The 19962-nt window shown below is 49.0% G+C and overlaps 2 protein-coding genes across 3 annotated transcripts in view; one reads left to right on the top strand and one right to left on the bottom strand.

The window, feature by feature from the left end:
- The window catches only part of AKNA (AT-hook transcription factor), a 42525-nt gene extending 38584 nt beyond the window's left edge, over positions 1-3941 (top strand). The window contains exon 22 of one of the 2 annotated variants that reach the window (XM_057549323.1): positions 3544-3941. In XM_057549323.1, the coding sequence (XP_057405306.1) occupies positions 3544-3805 (262 nt within the window). In that variant the 3' untranslated portion in view covers positions 3806-3941. The remainder of the gene's footprint in view (positions 1-3543) is intronic. The other variant, XM_057549324.1, reaches the window with a different exon arrangement.
- A 3890-nt stretch (positions 3942-7831) lies between these two features.
- ORM1 (orosomucoid 1) lies at positions 7832-11279 on the bottom strand. The gene is made up of 6 exons (XM_007178150.2): positions 11133-11279; positions 10600-10742; positions 10282-10352; positions 9331-9438; positions 9083-9186; positions 7832-8008 (listed from the first exon to the last, which is right to left on the bottom strand). The coding sequence occupies exons 1-6, from the start codon at positions 11247-11249 to the stop codon at positions 7943-7945; spliced, it is 609 nt and encodes a 202-aa protein (XP_007178212.2). The 5' UTR covers positions 11250-11279; the 3' UTR covers positions 7832-7942.
- Positions 11280-19962: the final 8683 nt, after the last annotated feature.

The raw sequence follows: 19962 nt of genomic DNA, 5'->3' as shown, positions 1-19962 counted from the left end.
ACAGCCTCAGGGGGACCTAGGACCTTAACCATCTTCCATCTCCTTATGGGACTTCTCAGCGAGCAAGTAATACCTTTTCAAAAACTAGGCTTTATTTTTACAACAGTTTTAGATTTATAGAGAAATGGAACAGATAACACAGAGAGTTCTCCTATACCACCCCCCAAACACAGTTTCTTCTGTTATAAACATCTCACCTTGATATGGTATAGTGCAGTGAGTGAACCATTATTAATACATTGTTATTAACTAAAGTCCATAGTTCATTCAGGTTTCTTAGTTTTTACCTGAAGTCCTTTTTCTGTTCCAGGATTCCCCCCCCCACCCCGCCCCACAAGTTACCACATGCATTTAGTTGTCACATCTCCCAGGCTCCTCCTGGCTGAGACAGTTTCTCAGACTTTCCTTGTTCCCGATGGCCTTGACAGTTTAGAGGCATACTGGTCAGGTCCACGGCCAGAGGAGCAATCACTTTTTACATGGATTTGGATGTACCATCGGTCAAGACAGAAAAAGCACAGCAGTTGAGGCGGAAATGGTCCAGGTTTTAGAGTCAGAGCTGTACTGGAATCCTGTCTGCCGCTTATTAGTGGTGTGACCTTGGTAAAGCTACTTCCTCTCTGAGCCTCACTTTCCCCATCTGTTAAATGGGGTCAGAGTCTCAGTCACGTACAGTTGTATGAGGATTAAATGAGGCAGGTGGCAAGAGCCCCAGGAGCTGTTTGTGGGGTTCGTAGTGCAGTGCTAGCACATGCTCTTTGCTGAATAAACAGCAGCTTTTGTCATCACAGCAAATGCTGCTGCTGTTAATATTGTCATTAGTAAGAGGAAAAAATGAGGAAAGGTGGCTTCAACATGACGGGATTGTGCAGGAAAAAAAAGGCCTGGACCCTGGAATTAGGAGATCTTTCTTCTTCTCCTGACTGTCATCAGCTAGTTCTATGCCTCAGTTTCCCTCACTGTTAAATGACTGGGTCAGGGGTCCTCCTCAGTGGTGTGTTGTCAGAAGCCTGTGTCTGTGAGCAGCAAGAGGGCAGAGTTTCCACCAGGGCTGGCGCTTGGCAGGAGCAGAGGCCCAGGCACCATCCAGCTCCATGAGGAGTCCTGCCTACAGCGCGGTTTCTTGCTTTCCTCTCAGCTGAGACCGGGTGGGTCGTCAAGGAACCCTCCGCTCCAGCAGTTAAGAGAGGCCATACTGCATGCTCAGGCCTCTGATTCGTTGGACAGGAAAGGGTTTGCCTGGAATTTGGTGGCCCAGGAGAAACCTCTGAGTGTCCACGGTAGCCATGGGTCTCTACTTCTGAGGCCATTCCAGATCCTTCCAGGCTCAGACCTGTGGGCAGAACTAACCAGGTTGGTGTCCTCAGGCCTGGACAGGCCGTGGGGAAGGGGAAAGACCCTGAGCTTTAGTGCCCGACAGACCAGGCCAGCAGTAACTAGATAACCTGGGATAGGTCACATTGCTCCTGTGCCTCAGTTTTTCCCTCTGTGAAATGGGTTGTGGTGAGGATTAAATGAACTGATGCGTAGCAAGCCCATAGTACATAGAAGGTGACCAGTAACCATAGTGCTTCTAATGCTACTGGAATTGTGGCTGATGCCACCCTGAAGTTTCTCCAGCTGCCCATCAGCAGGACTGAGCATGCTCAGTGGCTGAGGCCAGGAAGCCCTTAGAAAGCTGAATGGGCCTGTGCTGCCACCTGCTGGCCAGCCACCTTATAGCCTCTGCACCAGAGGCTTTCTAGCCAGTTTTTTGGTTTGGGGGCGTTTCTTGGTTGTTGTTTGTTCTGTTTTGTAGCTTCTGCCCTAGCAGGAGTTTGGGGTAACTTTCAGGCCAAGCTGGTCATCAGAATTATCAGAAGGCAGGGGTGTGTGGGAACCCAGTAGTTACACCAGCTAGTCTGTCCTTAAAGGAGGGAACTGGATTCAAGAAGCCCATTCATTCAGTTCAGATGATACGTATCAGCATCTCCTGGGAGCTAATTAGCTCTGGGTTTAAATCCAGTACTGCTCCCTCCAGCTCTTTGACTCTGGGGGAGTCCTCAGTAGCTGACATTTACAGAGCACTGGGCATACAGAGCTTTTAACCTGAATTTTCCTATTGGATCTACCCTGGGAGGTAGCTAAATATGGCTGTTTTCCATGGAGAAACGGACCCCTTGAAAATGAAGTAGCTTGTTCACGGTCGTGCGGGTGGCCAGGATTTGGGGAGCTTCCTGCATCACTTAGCTTCTCCGAGCTTCACTTTGCTCATCTGTAAAATAAGCATAAAAGTACCTACCGAATAAACAAGACAGTGCTGGTAAAGGACTTATCTCAGAGCCTGGCAAATGGGTCCTGAGGGTGAGGATGCCAGCCCCGGGCTAGGCACTGTGTTTAACTGAGGAACTGCCAGACTGCTTTCCGACGTAGTGGCACCATTTTACATTCCCACCAGCAGTGTTTGAGGGTTCCGATCTCCCCACATCCTCACAGACACTCATTGCTATCTTTTTGCTTTTAGCAATGAGTGTCTCTGAGGACACCCAGTGGGTGGGGAGTGTGTGAAGTGGCATCTCATGTAGTTTTGATTTGCATTTCCCTGCTGGCTAATGATGTTGAGCATCTTTTCATGTGCTTGTTGGCCATTTGTACATCTTGTTTGGAGAGACATCTGTTCAGATCCTAGCAAAGCCCTTTTTTCACACTGTGCAATAATGCAAATTAGAAAGTGAAGGGTCAGGAATAAGACCAGAGTTTAGAGCGTGCCAAGCAAAACACCAGTGAATGTCTCCGGCCAAGTTCTCCTAAACCCATTCCTGCTCTATTTAGGCAACATGCTTCTTTGTCCCCCTCTTTCCTACACACTTTACTCTACAACACAGGTGCCACACCCTCTTCTTGCCCAGCATCGGTTTCTTTGAACCCTAAACTTGGCATCCTTGGAGGAATGCAGTAGTCACTTCTTGGAGAAATCTGTGCTTCAGCTCATGGCTCCTCAGCCGGTTTTCCCCAGAACTTTTAAACAACACCGTACATTCCTGCAGGACCAGGCTGGGGGTGGGGGGGATGAGTGGAGCCAGACCCTCTCACTCCTGCAGAATCCTAATTATTATTATCACGTTTCTCCAGCGCTCCACACCTGACAAATAGGGCTCCATACATTACCTCTCTGATGAAGGGGGTTTGCTCCAGAGCCTGGGGTGATCCTGGTCTCCCTGAGACCAGGCTCTCAGACTAGAAGCTCCAAGAAGGTGGCGGGCTGGGTCCGTGTTGTTCGTTCACCATGGTAACCTCAGGCCCTAGTCCACTGGCTGGCACATATATGTTCCATAAGCATTTGTTCAATGAACGGGTAGATGAAATGGACCATTTTTTGAGGACTCTTCTGGTTCAGGCACTCCCGTTTACCTTGCTTCACCCCTCTAACACATCCCTCAGTGGGGGTTATTCTTCCCATTTTAGAGGTGAAGAAACTGAGACTCAGAATGTAGGGGCCAAGCTGGGGCTGAGAAGCCCCCAGCCCTCTCCGTGGTCAGTGAACGCCCTTGCCTCTCTCCCCAGGTACTACGCGCCTCCAGCACCTACCTCAGCCCCCTCGGCCCGAGCAGCTGCCGAGTGGCCCCCCACAGTCTCCTCTCGGCCGGCCAGGAGACCCCGGCACTCCATGCAGCTGGACCTGGAGGACCTGGAGGAGCTCAACAAGGCCCTGAGCCGAGCGGTCCAGGCTGCCGAGAGCGTCCGCTCCACCACCAAGCTCATGAGCTACTCCCTGTCGGCCGATCTGCGCCAGGCCCGCGGCCTGCGGGGCTCCTGCCTCTTCTGACTGCGCTCAAGGCTCAGAGACGCACGGCGGGCAGGGGTGGGCAGTCCCCTGTCGCCCTGGAGGCCCCGCAGACCCTCATGAGGAGGGCTCCCTCCATACCAGCCCTGCCTGCTCAGCCTCCGTGTTTCCAAAACGGAAAGGGTATCAGCTGGTCCTCCAGAGAAGTCACTTCCTAGGGACCAGCCCTGAAGGAGGTGCTGGGACTGAGGCCACCATCTGTCCGGATGCCATCTCTGGGAGGCTCCTGGTCCTGCATTTGTCCATCTCCGGCTAACAATATGTATTTTATATAGGGATGGACAGATTTCTTTTTTTCAAACTGAAGCATTTTCCTGGTCTTGGATCCTTCTTAGGAGGCCAGATAAGAAGGGACAGGGCCAGGGTCTCTGGCGAAAACTTGTCCACCACCTGTGACCAGCCACTCCAGAGTAGGTGTCTCTGGGAAGGACATGGCGAGGACCTTTCTCCTGGTGACTGGTGGTCAGTGGAGCACTTTGAGGCCATTGGGATATCTCAGGATGACACACACCCAGCTTCTCCATGGTTGAGAGGCCTTTCGCATGGGTCTGCTGGGATGGAGACACCCCACGGAGGGCCCAGAAAGCCGTCCACCATGGTCCCCCTCAGTACCTCATCCCGAGACCCCTGGCTCTCCCCTGGGACCCCCATGGAATTGAGCCAGTGGCCAGCTTCCTGCCAGGTCCTTGTCTGTGGCCATGAGGCCAGGCCATCTCCTGCTCCCTGACCTTGTAGCAGCTCAGACTTCAGCTTTTCTGGAATGTGTGTGCATCAGTGATATTTGTATATTTGGGACATTAAAAAAATCTATTTTCGTTATGAGAGCAAATAAAGAAGAGTGAATATTGATCTTAAGAAATGAAAGCCAAAAAAACCCAAAAACATTCCCAAAGCCGCCCACATCTGTGGTGTGTGTCATCCACTTGTAGTTTCTAAAGTCAAGTTTGTGGGGTGAAAGATTTGGTGCCAAGTGGAGCCCTCCCCCGAGGAACCAGTTGGGTGCACATTTCCAGACTCTGCCTGCCTGCCTCCCTTCAGTGCCTTCTGTCTCTCCAACTTTCCCCCTCAGAACCATAAAGCTTTCCACTGGAGGGGCCTGCGAGGAGAGGCCGTCTGACCAAGCCTCTTTTATGAGACACACAGCAAATTGGTGTCTGCAAGAGCACGAGCCTGGACTCTCTTTCCAATGCTCCTTTTGGCAGCAAACAGCAACAACAGCTGCCATTTACTGAGCGCCTCCTAGATGCCAATCCTTGAGCTAAGTGACCCACTGTGCGCCCATTTCATTGATGAGGAGACCGAGGTTCCAAATGCCCGAACTCACAATGGTCTGACTCCAAAGTCCATATTCTTTGTCACTGTTTTTTTCTCTCTAAACCTCCATGACTTTTTCCTCCCCAGCTCCTGCTTCCCCTTCCCTTGGCCTTTTCTTCAGTCTTTCCCACCTCTCATCTCACTTGCTTCTCCTGGCCCTCCAGGACTCATTTCTATTTCATTTTTCATCTGATCCTTCTCAGGAGAGTTGAAAACGGCATCTTGCTGAGATGGGAGATTTCTTGTTGGTTCTGAGCCTGCAGGTCCACACCCTCATGGGAAGGTGGATGGGAAGGGGGACCCCGAGGTGGGGGGCCAGAGCAGTGTCTCCAGCCTCAGTGCCCTGGGCACAACATGGCTGCAGCTTTGAACAAAGGATGCTGAAGTCTTGGGTCTGTGGCTCTTTGGAGGACACTGGCCTGTGAGCCACAGGACTGGGTGTCAGGAGCCAAGGTTATGGTCCTGTCCCTCCAAATGGCTTAGGACGCTTGCACATAGAATTACTCCAATCATTCAGCCCAGTTTCTCTGCCACCTGTGTGGTGCTGCTTCCCTCACATGACCATCACAAAGCCCTTGGGTCTGGAAGGAGACCAGCCTTCCTTGTTGGAATCCTGGCTTCAGACGCTCAGTCCTTTTTATGTCTCTAAGTGGGCCAGCCTCAGACGTGGCCCCATGGCGAGGGCTCCAAACACATTTGCAAGATGGCTGGATTCGAGAGACCAACCTTCCCCTAGGTATCCTATCTTCCTCCTGGGTGTCAGGTGGGCAGTCTGGGGACACCTCATGGAGACACACAACCCCTCTGGCCTGGCCCCAAGTCCTCCGAGTCTCCCCCATCCTGCCCCTGCCCTGGCCCAGACACCCGCCTCTTCCAGGATGCTCACAGCAGCCTCCGCGTAGGTCTTCCTGCCTCCGGTCTGGGCCCTCCTAACTCGCCTCCCCAGATGGCCAGGCTGACATCTAAAGTAAAGGCCCTACGCAGTAAAGGGAGCTCGGATGAGAGTCCCCTCGCAATCTCATGCCAGGACCTCCAGAGCCCCCTCCACAGGGCCTGCGGCCTCTGCTGCAATTCACTTGCTCACCCGGTGCCCTCAGGGCAGCTGCTCCCCAACTGCGGTCTCTTCACTCCTGCCCTGTCCATGCCTTTATCCCACCGTGTCCACTCTCATCAGGATCGTCCCAGCTCCCTCGCAAAGTGAAAGACTGATCTTTCCGTTTTGTTCCCGAGTGTGAATGAGCCCCAGGCCCTTCCCAGGGGCCCAGGCTTAGATCAGAGCTGAAGGAGACACGTGGGGAGTAGTGGGCGTCAGGAAGGGAGGTTGTCTGTGACGTGCTGACGTTAAAACCAGTTTCCTCCTCAACAGCGTCCAAACTGGGCAAGCCTTGCTGGGTGAAAAACTGAAAACATACAGCTGAGTCTGAAAGAAATGAACAGTGGTCCAAATGTGCTCGTGTTTACACGAGTCTCCCTCCTGTCTCACCTGCATGGACTTCTGACTAACGTCGCGTCTTTTATGTTAACTCCTGGTGGTGTCTTGAGGTAGAATAAGCTCAGTGTTTTCCTTCGGCTCAGACGGCTCCCTTTTTGCATCCACTGTTTGCTGAGGCAGACTCCCTTCTCTGATGGAGCCCTGGGCTCTAGGTAGGTAATTCTGTGAGTGAGCGCAAGCCTGGCACAGTGCATACGCTCGGACGTGTCCGCAATTAACTTCGCCTGATTTAAGGATGGATGAGAATCTACTTACAGATGAAGACTAGGCAGGTGAGCGTGGTTTTGTATGTAAGCAAGACCAAAATGAAGACGATAAGCAGAAAACTGTGGAATTTTGTGCTCTGAGGAATAAAGTCCCTTAGGAGGTAAGTTTTCTAAAGCAAAGTCCTTGTTAGGGCCAGGATGTTGGAAAGCACACTAATTGGTTCAGGATTAAGGTTTGGTTTCCTTTTCCCTCTCCCTCCAGACCCAGCTACTTGGGGATGCTGCCGTGCGTGGGCCAGCCTGCTTCCTGACTTGGTAACAGGGCACCTCCGTGACCTTCATAATCAAGTGACAGAGACTCTATTTCATGTACTTAAGAGGAGAAACTTTCCTTCATTCCTGAAAGGATTTACTTTAGGAAACGCGATCTGATCTGATAAGATTCTTGAAAAATCGTTTAAAAAATATTGATCATCAGTTTCTTGGTGACATCTGGGAGAAATTTTGATATGAATGGTGAAATGTTGACAATATCTCATGCATTGAGCAAAAATAAAACCAAACTGATTCATCTTTAAAAAATAAATAAATAAAGTAAGGGCCCTTGTGTTTAGCACCACACTCCTGAGTCCTCACCACCCTCTATCTACCTGAACTCCCCTTCAGGGTCCTCTGCTTCGATGTTCCTTAAACAGATCTTTGGCTTGCAGCGGGAACAGCAGGTGTTATCAAACTCCTAATCTTTCTAGAGTGGTTCAGATGCCCCTTCCAGGTAGCCTTCCCAGACTTCCCCACTGGAGAAGAAAGCTTCCCCGTGCTGGGGTCCCACAGCACTCACTGCATATAGTCATCCATCCTGGCACATGTGCTGGGAATTATAGCAAGGGCTCTTCCAACCAAGGATCAACTCAGGGCAGTGGTCGGCCGGGGCTCAACTGAGGCGGGCACAACATGAATGAACGAATGAACAAACGAACAAGCAAATGACAACCTGACTGTACCACAACAGACGCTTTATTGATGCAACTGAGGGAAAGAGCTGAGGTACGAAGGGTGAGCCGGGGGCTGAGGATGGGCCCGCAGAGTCCCCAAGGTCCTAACCCAATGCTAGGACCCTTCCTTTTCCTTCTTCCTTTCCTCCTCATGCTGCATATGCAGTGGCCCACACAGATCCTAGTGGGAGAAGACAGCACATGATCGGGCAGGGGGTCTTCTGGGGGAAGAGGGAAGTAAGCTCTGGACTGTGCCACCAGCCCAAGCAGGGCTTCAGCTGGGTGACCCTGGGCAAGTCATTCTCTCTCTCTGAGTCTCAGCTTATTCACCTCTGAAATGGAGGCTCAAACCCTTAACAACCAGCATGTCTGAGCACTTATGACTTGCGATGCCCTTCTGTTGAGCTCCTGGATTCCTCACACCATTTTGAAGATGGTGCGAGTGAGGCTCATGGTGACCTGCGGCCTGTCCGAGGTCCCCCGGCCAGTGGACGGGGGGCGGCAGGCTGCTGGCCATGGGACCAACTCCGGTGTCTGTGTTCACACGCCTTTTTCCGGGGTTCCCGAAAGCAGGGGATGATTTGTGCCACTGGTAGTCACGGGAAATGACCTCTGGTGGCACAAATCTGTCTAGATGGAGACGTTTTTATTTTAATAATCATGAAAGTATTTCACATGTATCCAAAAAAGTGTAACCAGTTTTTGGTTTTTGTAACCAGTTTAAATCAGCTCTGTGATTTCAGATATTATTGCACAGGACAAGACCGTGTAAAGCCTTTCATTTAACACAGGTTTAAAGGAAAGTATTAAGAAGATTATACAGATAATGCTCAGTTCCAGCAAAAATCGGGACAGTGGTCCTGGACTTGCAGTTTGGGTGACACCTAACGCCACAAGACTGATTCCCCATCACATGGGCATTAGAAGCCTGGGGTGTGGCAGGCAGCTGTAAATGATCATTCCCCATGTGCGTGTCTCTTTCCCAAGTTCACCGCACCTTGGCTATGCTCTTCCCCTCCTGTTAGCCTTTACAATCCTCCCCACCTGCTCCAGGCGTCCTCCCTGATTCCCAGTGACTTTTCCCTCCTGGGCACTCGTCCATCACCCGGTGGCCCTGCAGTGAGGCAGGTGCTTAAACAGGATATCCTGCCTCGCTGTGCAGCTTTGACTGACAGCTTCCCTCTCTGGGCCTCTGAGGCTGCCCAAGGTGGGACCACCCTCAGGGTGAGCACTGCCCAGTCCTCCTTGCACTTACCTTTTTCTCATCGCTGTACGTGATTTCTGACTCGTGAATGCCTATGCACTTGATGGTATCAAGGAACTCTTTCTTCTGCTCCTGGGTCACCTCCGGCTTGTCGGCTACAGGATGGAGCAAGGGGGCCGGGTGAGGATGATGGGGAACCTAAGTGGGAGGCCAGGGAGGGCTGGGGTGCTGGGGGTCCAGCCCGAGTAGTGGTGGTCCTGGGGTGAGACTTGGGTAGAGTGGGAGGTTGAGGTGTCTACCATAGAAGGACATCCCCACGTTCTTCTTGCCATTCCAGGAGGCAGAAAGCATGAAGGTCTTGGGGTGCTTGGTGAGTAGCAGGTCAGCAAAGTGTTCTCTACCCGACTCTGAAGGAGAGAGCCTCTGATGAGATCACGGAGGCAGCACAACAGTTCCTATCTCACGGGGGAGGAACCTGGGTGTACCCAGGGCCACACAGCCAACCAGTGAAGACCAGGGGTTCTCTTAGGCCACTGGTCACTCGCTCCTCCTGTGTGCCAGGCTCTGCACTGAGCACTCTCTATGTGTGGAATCATAGGAGCCTCACATGGACCGTGGCTGTCAGAGCCTTTCTCCCCATTTTACAGATGAGGAAATCAAGCTCAGACAGGAGCCTCGGGGCTGCAAAGTGGTGTCCGTTCAATTCCATCGGCACTTGTGTGCTCCTACTAGGTGCCCTCTCTGCAGTGATGGTGGGGAAATGGGCGAAGTCACTGCCTGCCCAACGCAGGCTCCCACCCTTAGCTCCCCGAAGATAAGGAGTTTTCCCCGAAGATAAGGAGTAGTTGACAGAGAGGTAGGACTGGAGCCAATCTGGGGTTTAGATCCTAGCTCTAATTATAAGCTGTGTGACCTCGGGGAAACTACTTGACGTCTCTATTTCTCTATTTCCTCATCTGATCACTGTAATGTCCTCTTAGGGTTGTTTGTGAGTATTAAGGGGATTAATCCATGTAAAGCACTTCAAACAGTGCCTGGCACATAGTAAGAGCTCAACAATGTTGGCAGTTATTACTGATTATTTGCTGTGTGCAGGCACTGGGGCCACAGAGATATAAGAGGTGGGCCTGTCCCATGTTCTCTGTGTTCAAAGCCCCCAGGGCCTTAGTCCAGGCCCCCCTCTTTAGGCTGGACAACCCCCCATCTCCCCACTCCACACAGCAGCCCTCCACCTGAGGGCTGGCCCTCACCATACATAGACATGGTCCCATTCTCACGATAGACTGTCAAGGAGTTGGAACTGTAGATGCACTTGTTCCCACTACAGTCAGACAGAAGAGGGGAGAAAAGCAGTAAGATGGTCAAGAAGTGGATGATCACCCATCACAGTCATTGAGGGCCAAGAGTCAGGTGGCAATTGGAGTCAATACCCCCCATCCCTCCCCACCTAGTCCATCAAAGGGAAGGCTGAGGCCGGGAGGGAAGATGGACTCGCTCAAGGTTTTTCTGCAGCTGGGAGTGGAAGCCGGAAGCTGAGGCTGGGGGTGAGTTGGTGTGCGGGATCTCACGTGGTCTGGTATTCTCTGAGAATTATCTTGTCCTCCGCGTGCTTGGGCTCAAAGTAAAAGAAAGCCGCCTGGATCGATCTAGCCGACTCATTGTACTCGGGGTTTCGGTAGGCCGAGCCGATATAAAACCACTTGCCAGAGAGCTGGGGAGAAGCCAGGAACTGGTGATGGAGGCTGGAGCTGAATCCTTGAGAGTCAGCTGGGATGAGACTCAGCAGATCTCTCCCCTCATTTTACAAACAAGGAGAGTGGGACCCCAGATGAGGAGTGGACGTGCAAGAGCTCACTTGGAGGACCAGACATCTCCCCTCACCCCCCCACCCCTGGGCAGCCCCTCCTTGCCCAGTACAGAATGTTCCCTGCTGAGGGACCTTGCAATGAGGTGTCTGAGTTTGGAGGCAAAGAAATGCCTCCAGAGGCTGGTCAGAATTTCACCCCAGGACCCAGGATAGAAAAGGATGGCATCAGGAGGGCAAAGGGAAGCCCAGAGATGGAAGCAGCTGCCCACGGCACTCAGGGACTTGGGCACTCACCCTGTCCAGGGTGGCATTGGTGATGGGCGCCACCGCCGTCAAGTTGGCGCACGCCGGACTCTGGGCGTCCAGCACAGGAAGGAGGCTCAGGACAGCGAGGGCCCAGGGCAGCACCATGCTGAAACCAGGAGGCACCTGCAGCCAGGCAAACTGGTGGCTGGAGGGTGCCAGTGACCTTTAAAGTAGCTGTGGGCGGGGCCCTGGGGACAAGCTATGACACAATCTGGTGAGCTCTTGGAAAAGGTCTTACACAAAACCTTCCCTCCATCCCACAAAGCCAGCTATAGGTAAAGCCTGCAACCCCAAGTCTAATTTGGGTCCCTGACCTGGAGGGGTTACAAGGGTCCAAAGGTCTGGCTGTTCAAAGCCAAGGTGAATGTGGGCCGGAGTGATATTAGTTAATGTGTTTCGATATTGATAGAGGGGCCTGTAAGCAAACTCTCCTGTTTTCATTCAATTCCTGTCCTACTAAGCGCCAAGACTTGAGAAGGACCCAGCCATAAATCAAGGGCTGAAGGCAACTTAGAGAGTTCCCAGGCGAGCGTAGGGGAGGGGGGAATGAGTGGGGGAGGGGTTTAGGGGTGGGAGGTGAGGGCAAACTTGGGATCAATTCCATCTGAGTGTGGTGACAACTGTGAAAGAGCAAAAGTCCAGAGGGCCCCCAACCCGGTGCTGGAGGCAGGGACCTTTCCAAAAGAAAGGGGCTTCTAAGTTGAATGTCTATTTCCAGTAAATGTTTTACTTGAACCACCTCTCAGTATCTAAAACAGGAAATTACCTCTGCGATGTCCCCACCCCCTGCTATATGAGCAGGGAGCTTGCCTCTCTTTTCACCCATATATTCCTAGCCCTGGGACAGTGCCCAGCAAGTAGTGGGCGCTCAGTATATACCATGGCATAAATAATTCCATTGCCCATTTGCATTTCTACATGATGGGGTCAAATCTTTATTCGAATAAATAAATACTTTCCAAGAGTACTATTATGATAAGCTTACAATTTTGTATTCTTATTCATTTCATGCATTTTGAATACTTTTTCATGTGTCGGTATAGTCAGCAGTAATTTGAATGGATGCATAACCTTTCATTCACTTCTTGGATTCTAACTTCCTTGAGCATGTCCTCTCTTTATATTTATAGCATTTTATTTTATTTTTTCCAGCTTTACTGAAATATAGCTGTCTATAGCATTTTATATTGTGATTTTTCCTCTGATGATATGTGTCAGAGAGCATCCAAATTTCTTTCAAGAGAAAGAAAAGCATATGTCTTTAAGATGCAAGACTTCAGCAATATTTAAAATTGCCCCCCAAATACATAAATAAATAAAATAGCCCCCAAACTAGAAACAATTCAGATATCTGCCAACAGGAAAATGGAAAAACAAACTGTGGCATTTTCATACAATGGAATATTACTTAGCAACAAAAAGGAATGAACTATGGATACATGTAACAACATGAATGCATCTCAGAAACATTATGCTGAACAAAAGAAGCCAGACTCAATAGTGCACGGACTGTATGATCCCATTTATACAAAGTTCTAGAACAGCCAAAACGAATTATAATGGTAGAAATCAGATCAGTGGTTGCCTTGTCATTTGACCGCCAAGGGGCATGAGAGAACTTTCTGAAGTAGATGACCATGTGCTGTATTTTCATTGTGGCGGTGTTTACACACGTATGTATATTTGTGAAACTCTTTGAACTGGAAGCCGAAAATGTGTGCATTTTATTGTAAGCCAATTATACCTCAATTAAGTTGATTTTAAAAAAACCTCTCCCCCAAAAGAGAGAAAACAAAAACATGATAAATAAAAAACACTAACGATTTTTAATGCTGCACCAATCTAGCAATGCAGAAATGAATCTCTTTCTCTACGTCCTTGTCAGAATTGGAATTTCCCTTCTTTTTCTTTTCTTTTCTTTTTTTTTTTTTTTTGCCAGCTCAGTTAGTGTTTTGAATTTGCATTGCTCTAATTGGAGTCTTGCAAACATGACTGGAGCTCTTCAAGAGGGAAGAGTGAAGGTGAGGGAGAGTGTGGTATGTGAAGGACCGGGACGGTCTGTGTGGCTGGAGCCTGTGATGGGGTCGGAGTGATGGGGGCTGATGCTTGGGGACGTTGATGGGAACCCGAGCTGCAGAGCACAGAAGCCAGGCTAAGGAGTTTGCAGTGGACTCTGGGGGTATTGGGGAGAAATGGAAAAATTTTAAGTGAGGTGGAGGGGGGTTGACTAGTCAGATTTGCTCTTTAGAAAGATCACTCTGTCTGTCTACAGTGAGAAGAACAGGGAACAGGGAGGGCAAGAACAGGAGAACTTGGCAGAGCAGTTGGGCAGTTGCACGGTCCAGGTGTGAGATGGTGGGACTGGGCACAGATTCAAGACACTATTTTACGGACATGCTGAACACTATGTGGGGACAGTGCCACCTTAGACCTGGGCCACTGGGGCTCCTACCTGCAGCCCAGAGCTTTAAAGGCCCTCACATACCACACACACACGGACACACACATACAAGGACACACACATGCAAAGTTCATTCAGCAACACATAAGCACCTCTGTCACTTGGGATCTGGTACCTGGTATTGGCACAGGGTGACCCATAGCCCTAAACATCCTTCGTCACAACCAACCGTGTTCAGACCCCAGGGGAACAATTCTTCCCATCTCGTACTCTATCCTTGAAACATCAGGCATTTGGACATTTTATCCAGATGTCCTGAGGCTTTGCGCGTGATGCTACTGGTGATACAGTAGACAGACACCACTTCAGAATTCAGGGAGGATTTGAGTGGACTTGGAGGTAATGAAACTGAGCAGGACCCTGCGGGGCCCTCCTGGGTTAAAACAAAACAAAACAAAACATGTTTCTTGTTTATAGAAAGAAAACAAAGTGGGGGAGGGAAGACTTTAGTCTCCTAGGCCTTCTCTGAGTTCCAAAGAGCCGGCTCAAGCAGTTAATCGTTAGGACTATAGAGACACAGGACCCCTCGTCCCTCCTGAAGGGATGTTGACAACAATCTGATGCATATCTTTGAGCTGCTTTGCAGAAACTAAGACTCCCACCCAGGCGGAGGATGGTGACTACATCCTGACCACAAGCACGTAGACCCCAAACTAGTTGGAACCAGAAGGTTGATGATAAAGATTCCTGAAACATCCCCTTGTTACCTCACCACCAACCAATCAGAAGGTCCACGAGCTGATGACGCATCCTACAACCGTCTCCCATTTACCCTCCTTGCCTTTAAAAACCTTGCGCCCCAGCCAGCTAACGAGATGGATTTGAGACAAGTCTAGGTCTCCCATCTTCTGTGTTGACACCTCCTCGATTAGTAAACCTTTCCCTGCTCCAGACTCTGACATTTCAGTTTGGCCTCACTGTGCGTGGGGCGTATGAACTTTGGTTCAACAACAGAAAGAGAAAAGGCAGTTAACTTTCTCATTCTTCCCTCTCAGCCTAAAGGCAGTAAGTTCTTGCCACATCAGCTCTTGCTTCCCAATAGTACTGAGAATCCATTTTTTGGTTTTTTGCAACGTGTGTTTGGGGAGGCCCTCCTGATTTAGAAATAGGCAGTATTTGCAAGAGTTGCACATGGTAGCTGAGAGATATTTTGCAATGTGAAATCATTCGTATTCCTCTTAAATTCATGTGTAGGTAGATGTAACACACATTAGGCATGAATCTGATTCTTGATATCAGCAGCTAGAGGTTGAATGCTAGCATTGTGAATAATTTATAGCTTTATAACATTTTTGAACAAGACTTAATCCATTGATTAAATTTCCAAAACTTAAATTGTAAAGAGTCAGCTTTATTTAAAGACTTTTGATTCATAACGTTTAGGTATTTAGACCAGTGGTCTTTGGGCCTTCCTTTGCTCGTGCGAAGAAATGTTAGGGCTGCCTGTGTGGGGGAAGGGTAAACACGGAGGGCCAGTAAGGAGCAGGACTCCGTCTTTCTTTTATCCAGAGCAATTCAGCTCTGGCCTAACTTGCATGCCTCTTGAAGCAAAACCACAGACAGTGAGTGCGATATACAGTAAGTCCCCTACATACGAACCTTCAAGTTGCGAACTTTCAAAGATGCGAACGTGCGTTCCATCCATGTCAGGCATGAGTGAAATTGCAGCTTGCCCTCCATCTCCTATTGCTGACGATCCTTCAGCTCTACCATCTCCCACCTCCTCTCCCTCCTCCAGTCCGTAACTCTTCTTGCCTGTTCACTCAATGCCAGCCCCTGTATGCCAGCTGTTGTACCATACTACTATACTTTTCAAGGTACTGTACTGTAGGATTAAAAATGTTTATTTTTTGTGTTTGTTTTTTATGTATTATTTGTGTGAAAAGTATTATAAACCTATTACAGTACAGTACTATATAGCCAATTGTGTTAGTTGGGTACCTAGGCTAACTCTGTGGACTTATGAACAAATGGAACTTACGAACATGCTCTCGGAATGGAACTCATTTACATGTAGGGGACTAACTGTAATGCAAAATACATACTTGGTCTCTACCTCCCTTTCCTGGCACACAGCTCATAAAACTCTTGGGCCTCTCCAAAGTGATACTTGTCTTTTTGTACGCTAATAAGATGTCTCTTGGGTGGGGGCTCCTGGATAGACTCAGGATGGGAGCTGGTTACCAGGGGAACCAAGTTTGTGATTAGAGGGTTGGAACTTTCAGCCCCACCCCCTCACCTCTGGGAAAGGAACTGGTGCTGGAGATTGACTTGGTCACTAATGATGACCAGTGATTTAATCAACCATGCTCACGTAATGATGCTTTCAGTAGAGTGCTAAATGATGGGATTTGGAGAGCTTCCAGGTTGAGGAACATGTGCAGGTGCTGAGTAGGTGGCCAATCCTGTTGCCAGAATCTTGACTCTCTGTGCGCCGATGCCGAACAGAAATACAGAGACAGAGATTTTGGAGGATAAGAGGGATGGCTTTATTCCTTTGCCAGGCAAAAGGGGAAAACACAGCAGGCTAGTGCCTCAAGAACTGTGCCCCCCCTCCTGGGGAATTACAGGGGTGCTTATAGGTGGAGCTCACAGTCGGAAGTGAGTGATAAGGATCAAAATGGTGAAGGTCTTGCATTCTTCTTGCATTATTTCAAAACAGTCACCGCTGGTGTCAGGCAACCCGTAATTGGGTCCGTTTGCCTCTGGGTTATCAGCCTGTGACCTTCTTTCTGAAATGCAAACAGCTACAAGGGGTGATTTGCTACAAGAGTGTGTAGGGAGAATAAACACTAGAATTCACACAGAGAGTTACGGAGTGATTCATGCAGGATGTAATTCACACAGAGAGTGAGGAAGTGATTTGTTCAGGATGTAATTCACATGGGGTTAGCTTTGTGAAGGACAGATCTAGTTACAGATACTACAGATTAGTAACAGTTAAAATAAAGCTAGGAGTGATTAACTCTTTCAGGCCCCTTTATGTTTCTTCTCTGTTCCCTTTACTTTCCTTGTTCTCAGGAGAAGAAAAACTTCATTTCTATTTTAGCTGCAATCCAAAGAGGGCGTGGAAGCTCCATGCCCTTTCCCACATACCTTGCCTTATGCATCCCTGCTATCTGACTATTCCTGAGTTGTATCCTTTTATACTAAACTGGTAATCTAGTAAGTAAACGATTCTCCTGAGTTCTGTGAGCTGTTCTAGTAAATGGCCAAACCCAAAGAGAGGGTTGTGGGAGCCTGTGATTTACAGCTGGTCAGTCAGAAGCACAGGTGACAACCTGGACTTGTGATTGGCATCTGAGATGGGGACAGTCTTGTGAGACTGAGCCCTTAATCTGCAGGATCTGACGCTAACTCAACTCTGGTTAGCGCTGAAACCGCGTGCCCCTAAAACCGAGTTTCCTTACTGAGTTTATGATTAATCTCTCTATCCAAAATTTTATTGCCTTTCTTGTGCAGCCCCTGTTCCCCTCGGGATTGAGGAGAAGCAAAGAAAAGGGGAGACTGAAACTGAGCAGGACCCTGCAGGGTCTTCCTGGGTACAAAAGCCTCTTCATGGCCCCTGTTTCTTTTTTTACTTTAATATTTATTTATTTATTTTTGGCTGCACTGGATCTTCGTTGCTGTGCACGGGCTTTCTCTAGTTGCGGCGAGCGGGGGCTACTCTTCGTTGCAGTGCGTGGCCTTCTCATTGCAGTGGCTTCTCTCGTTGCGGAGCACGGGCTCTAGGTGCGAGGCTTCAGTAGTTGCAGCGCTTGGGCTCAATAGTTGTGGCTCACGGGCTCTAGAGCGCAGGCTCAGTAGTTGTGGTGTACGGGCTTAGTTGCTCCGCGGCATGTGGGATCTTCCCGGACCAGGGCTCGAACCCGTGTCCCCTGCATTGGCAGGCGGATTCTTAACCACTGCACCACCAGGGAAGCCCTGTCCCCTGTTTCTTGCTTGCTGAAATGAAGGACCTTCCTAAGCCTTCCCGGAGTTCCAAAGAGGAGGCTCAAGCAGTCCTCCTGAAGGGATGTAGATAACAATCTGATACATATCTTTGAGTGGTTCTGCAGAAACTAAGACCTGCACCCAGGTGGAGGATGGGGACTACATGCTGACCACAAGCATGTAGAACCCAAACTAGTTGGAACCAGAAGGCTGATGATAGAGATTCCTGAAACATGCCCCTGTTACCTCACCATCAACCAATCAGAAGAAGGTCCATGAGCTGATCATACATCCTAAGACCCTCTCCCCTAACACTTTCTTTTAAAACCCTTGCCTGAAAGCCATTGGGGAGTTCCAGTCTTTTGAGCATGAGATGCCCATTCTCCTTGCTTGGCACCTGCAATAAACGCTGGACTTTGCTTCACCACAACCCGGTGTCAGTAGATTGGCTTTGCTGCATGTGGGGCAAGTAGACCCAAGTTTGGTTCGGTAACAGTGTCAGAACTGAACTGAAGCGTAGGACACTCAGTTGGTGTCTGGAGAGTCAGAGAACCACTTGGTGTCGGAGAAAATCCACACACTTGGTGGCCAGAAGTCTAGTGAGCAAGAGGAGAGAGAAATGAACGTTTTCCCTTACAGTGAGTAAGCGGAGTGCCTCCCCTGGGAAGGAGTGAGTGGTCCTCACTGTCCTCAGCCTCAGGCTGCCCCTTCAGGGGCTTCTCACTCTCCTCCCAAGAGGCTAGCCAAGTAGTTTCTCCAAGCACACCCAGCACTCACCCTGACACAGTACAATTTCCTCTATCTTCTTACATTTTAAGGATGCTTTAGTACCTCCATGAATTGAAGTCTTGGCCAGCCCTCCCCAGCCTGCCTATCTGTCCCTGGCACAATGTCAAGAGAAGTTTGGCAGAAAAGAGACAGAAAAGGAATCAGGGCAGTGTAGGATGCTGGTAAAGAGTTGTCCTGGTTCTACCACTTGCTAACTGTGTGACCTTGGGCAAGTTACCTAACTTCTCTGTGCCTCAATTTCCCTACTTGTAAAATGTGGATAATAATAATAAACTCCACTTCATTGGATTGTTATGCGTATTCAATCAGTTCACATTTAGACGAACTAAATATCAGATGAAACAAACTTGCTTCTAAGGGTCCTCCTATTTTAATAACCATCACCATCTGTTTAATGACAAGCTGGGGTGGTAAGGAAGGAAAGACAGCTTCCTGCATTATATAAATACTTCAGTGATTGCAGGTTACATCCTACTTCTAAAGACATCAAAATGCAAAACTATGTCTATATTAGATTCAGGAAAATAGGATATTTTCCCCATTAGATACTTGAGAAAACCAGTGGCCCAGAAGGGTAAGGTAACGGGGTGAAAAGGTGAGGTTTCTATAATCAGGGAAATGCACCATTTTGAGATGATTCACTTTCTGAGAAAACCACTTTATAACTTTATACAGATTTCTGGCCATTTTATACAAGGCCAGGGCTGAGCGCTGTGTCTGACAACTAATTCATGGTCTTATCTACGTGAGCAACCACAAAAATACATGGGCAGAGCAAACAGTCCGAATTAGGAACTTTGCGTCTGGGCTGAGGAAATACCGAAAAATATTTGCTCAAATTCAAATCCTGTTTTGTGATCTTGGGCAACTTGTGTAACCTCTTTGGACTTTAGTTCCCCCATCGGAAGAGCCAGGGCGATAAAACTTGCCCCCGAGGGTTGTGCATGAGATGAACACGGATTACACTCAACATGGCTCCTGGTTCATGGAAAGTGTGCAAGAAATTGCAGCCACTATTATTTTGAAAGGTGCTATTAAGGGTTGAACCATATGAAACTGTGGATTTTAAATTATTTATTTATTTATTTTTATTGAAGTTGATTTACAAGCTGTGCCCATCTCTGCTGTGCAGCAAAGTGACTCAGTTATACACGTACAGACATTATTTTTTTATATTCTTTTCCATATTGGTTTATCACAGGATATTGACTATAGTTCCCTGTGCTATATATTAGGACCTTGTTGTTTATCCATTCTAAATGTAATAGTTTGCATCTACTCACCCCAAACTCCCACTCCATATCTCTCCCTCCCTCCGACCCCTTGGCAACCAGAAGTCTGTTCTCTATGCCTATGAGTCTGTGAAACTGTGGATTTTATAGGTCAGAAAGCAGTTGAATATCATTCAATTTCACCCAGTTCATCCAGCGATTATGGAACAATGGCCTGGTCTGTGGTTGGCAAGCAGGGAAGGGTATGTCACTCCCATTCTCCTGGGAGAAAAACTGAGGCCCAGAGAGAGAGACAGACCCACTCAAGGCCATGTCACAGTCAGGAAGCTGAGACCAGAATCCACCTGCCAGCCTCTCCCTTTCTTGCCCGTCCCTCTCTCACTTTCCCAGCACCAGGCTGCTG

The sequence above is a fragment of the Balaenoptera acutorostrata genome, chromosome 6, assembly GCF_949987535.1.
Source record: "Balaenoptera acutorostrata chromosome 6, mBalAcu1.1, whole genome shotgun sequence".
NCBI classification, from domain to species: domain Eukaryota; kingdom Metazoa; phylum Chordata; class Mammalia; order Artiodactyla; family Balaenopteridae; genus Balaenoptera; species Balaenoptera acutorostrata.
This window is presented reverse-complemented; position numbering and strand designations above follow the sequence as displayed.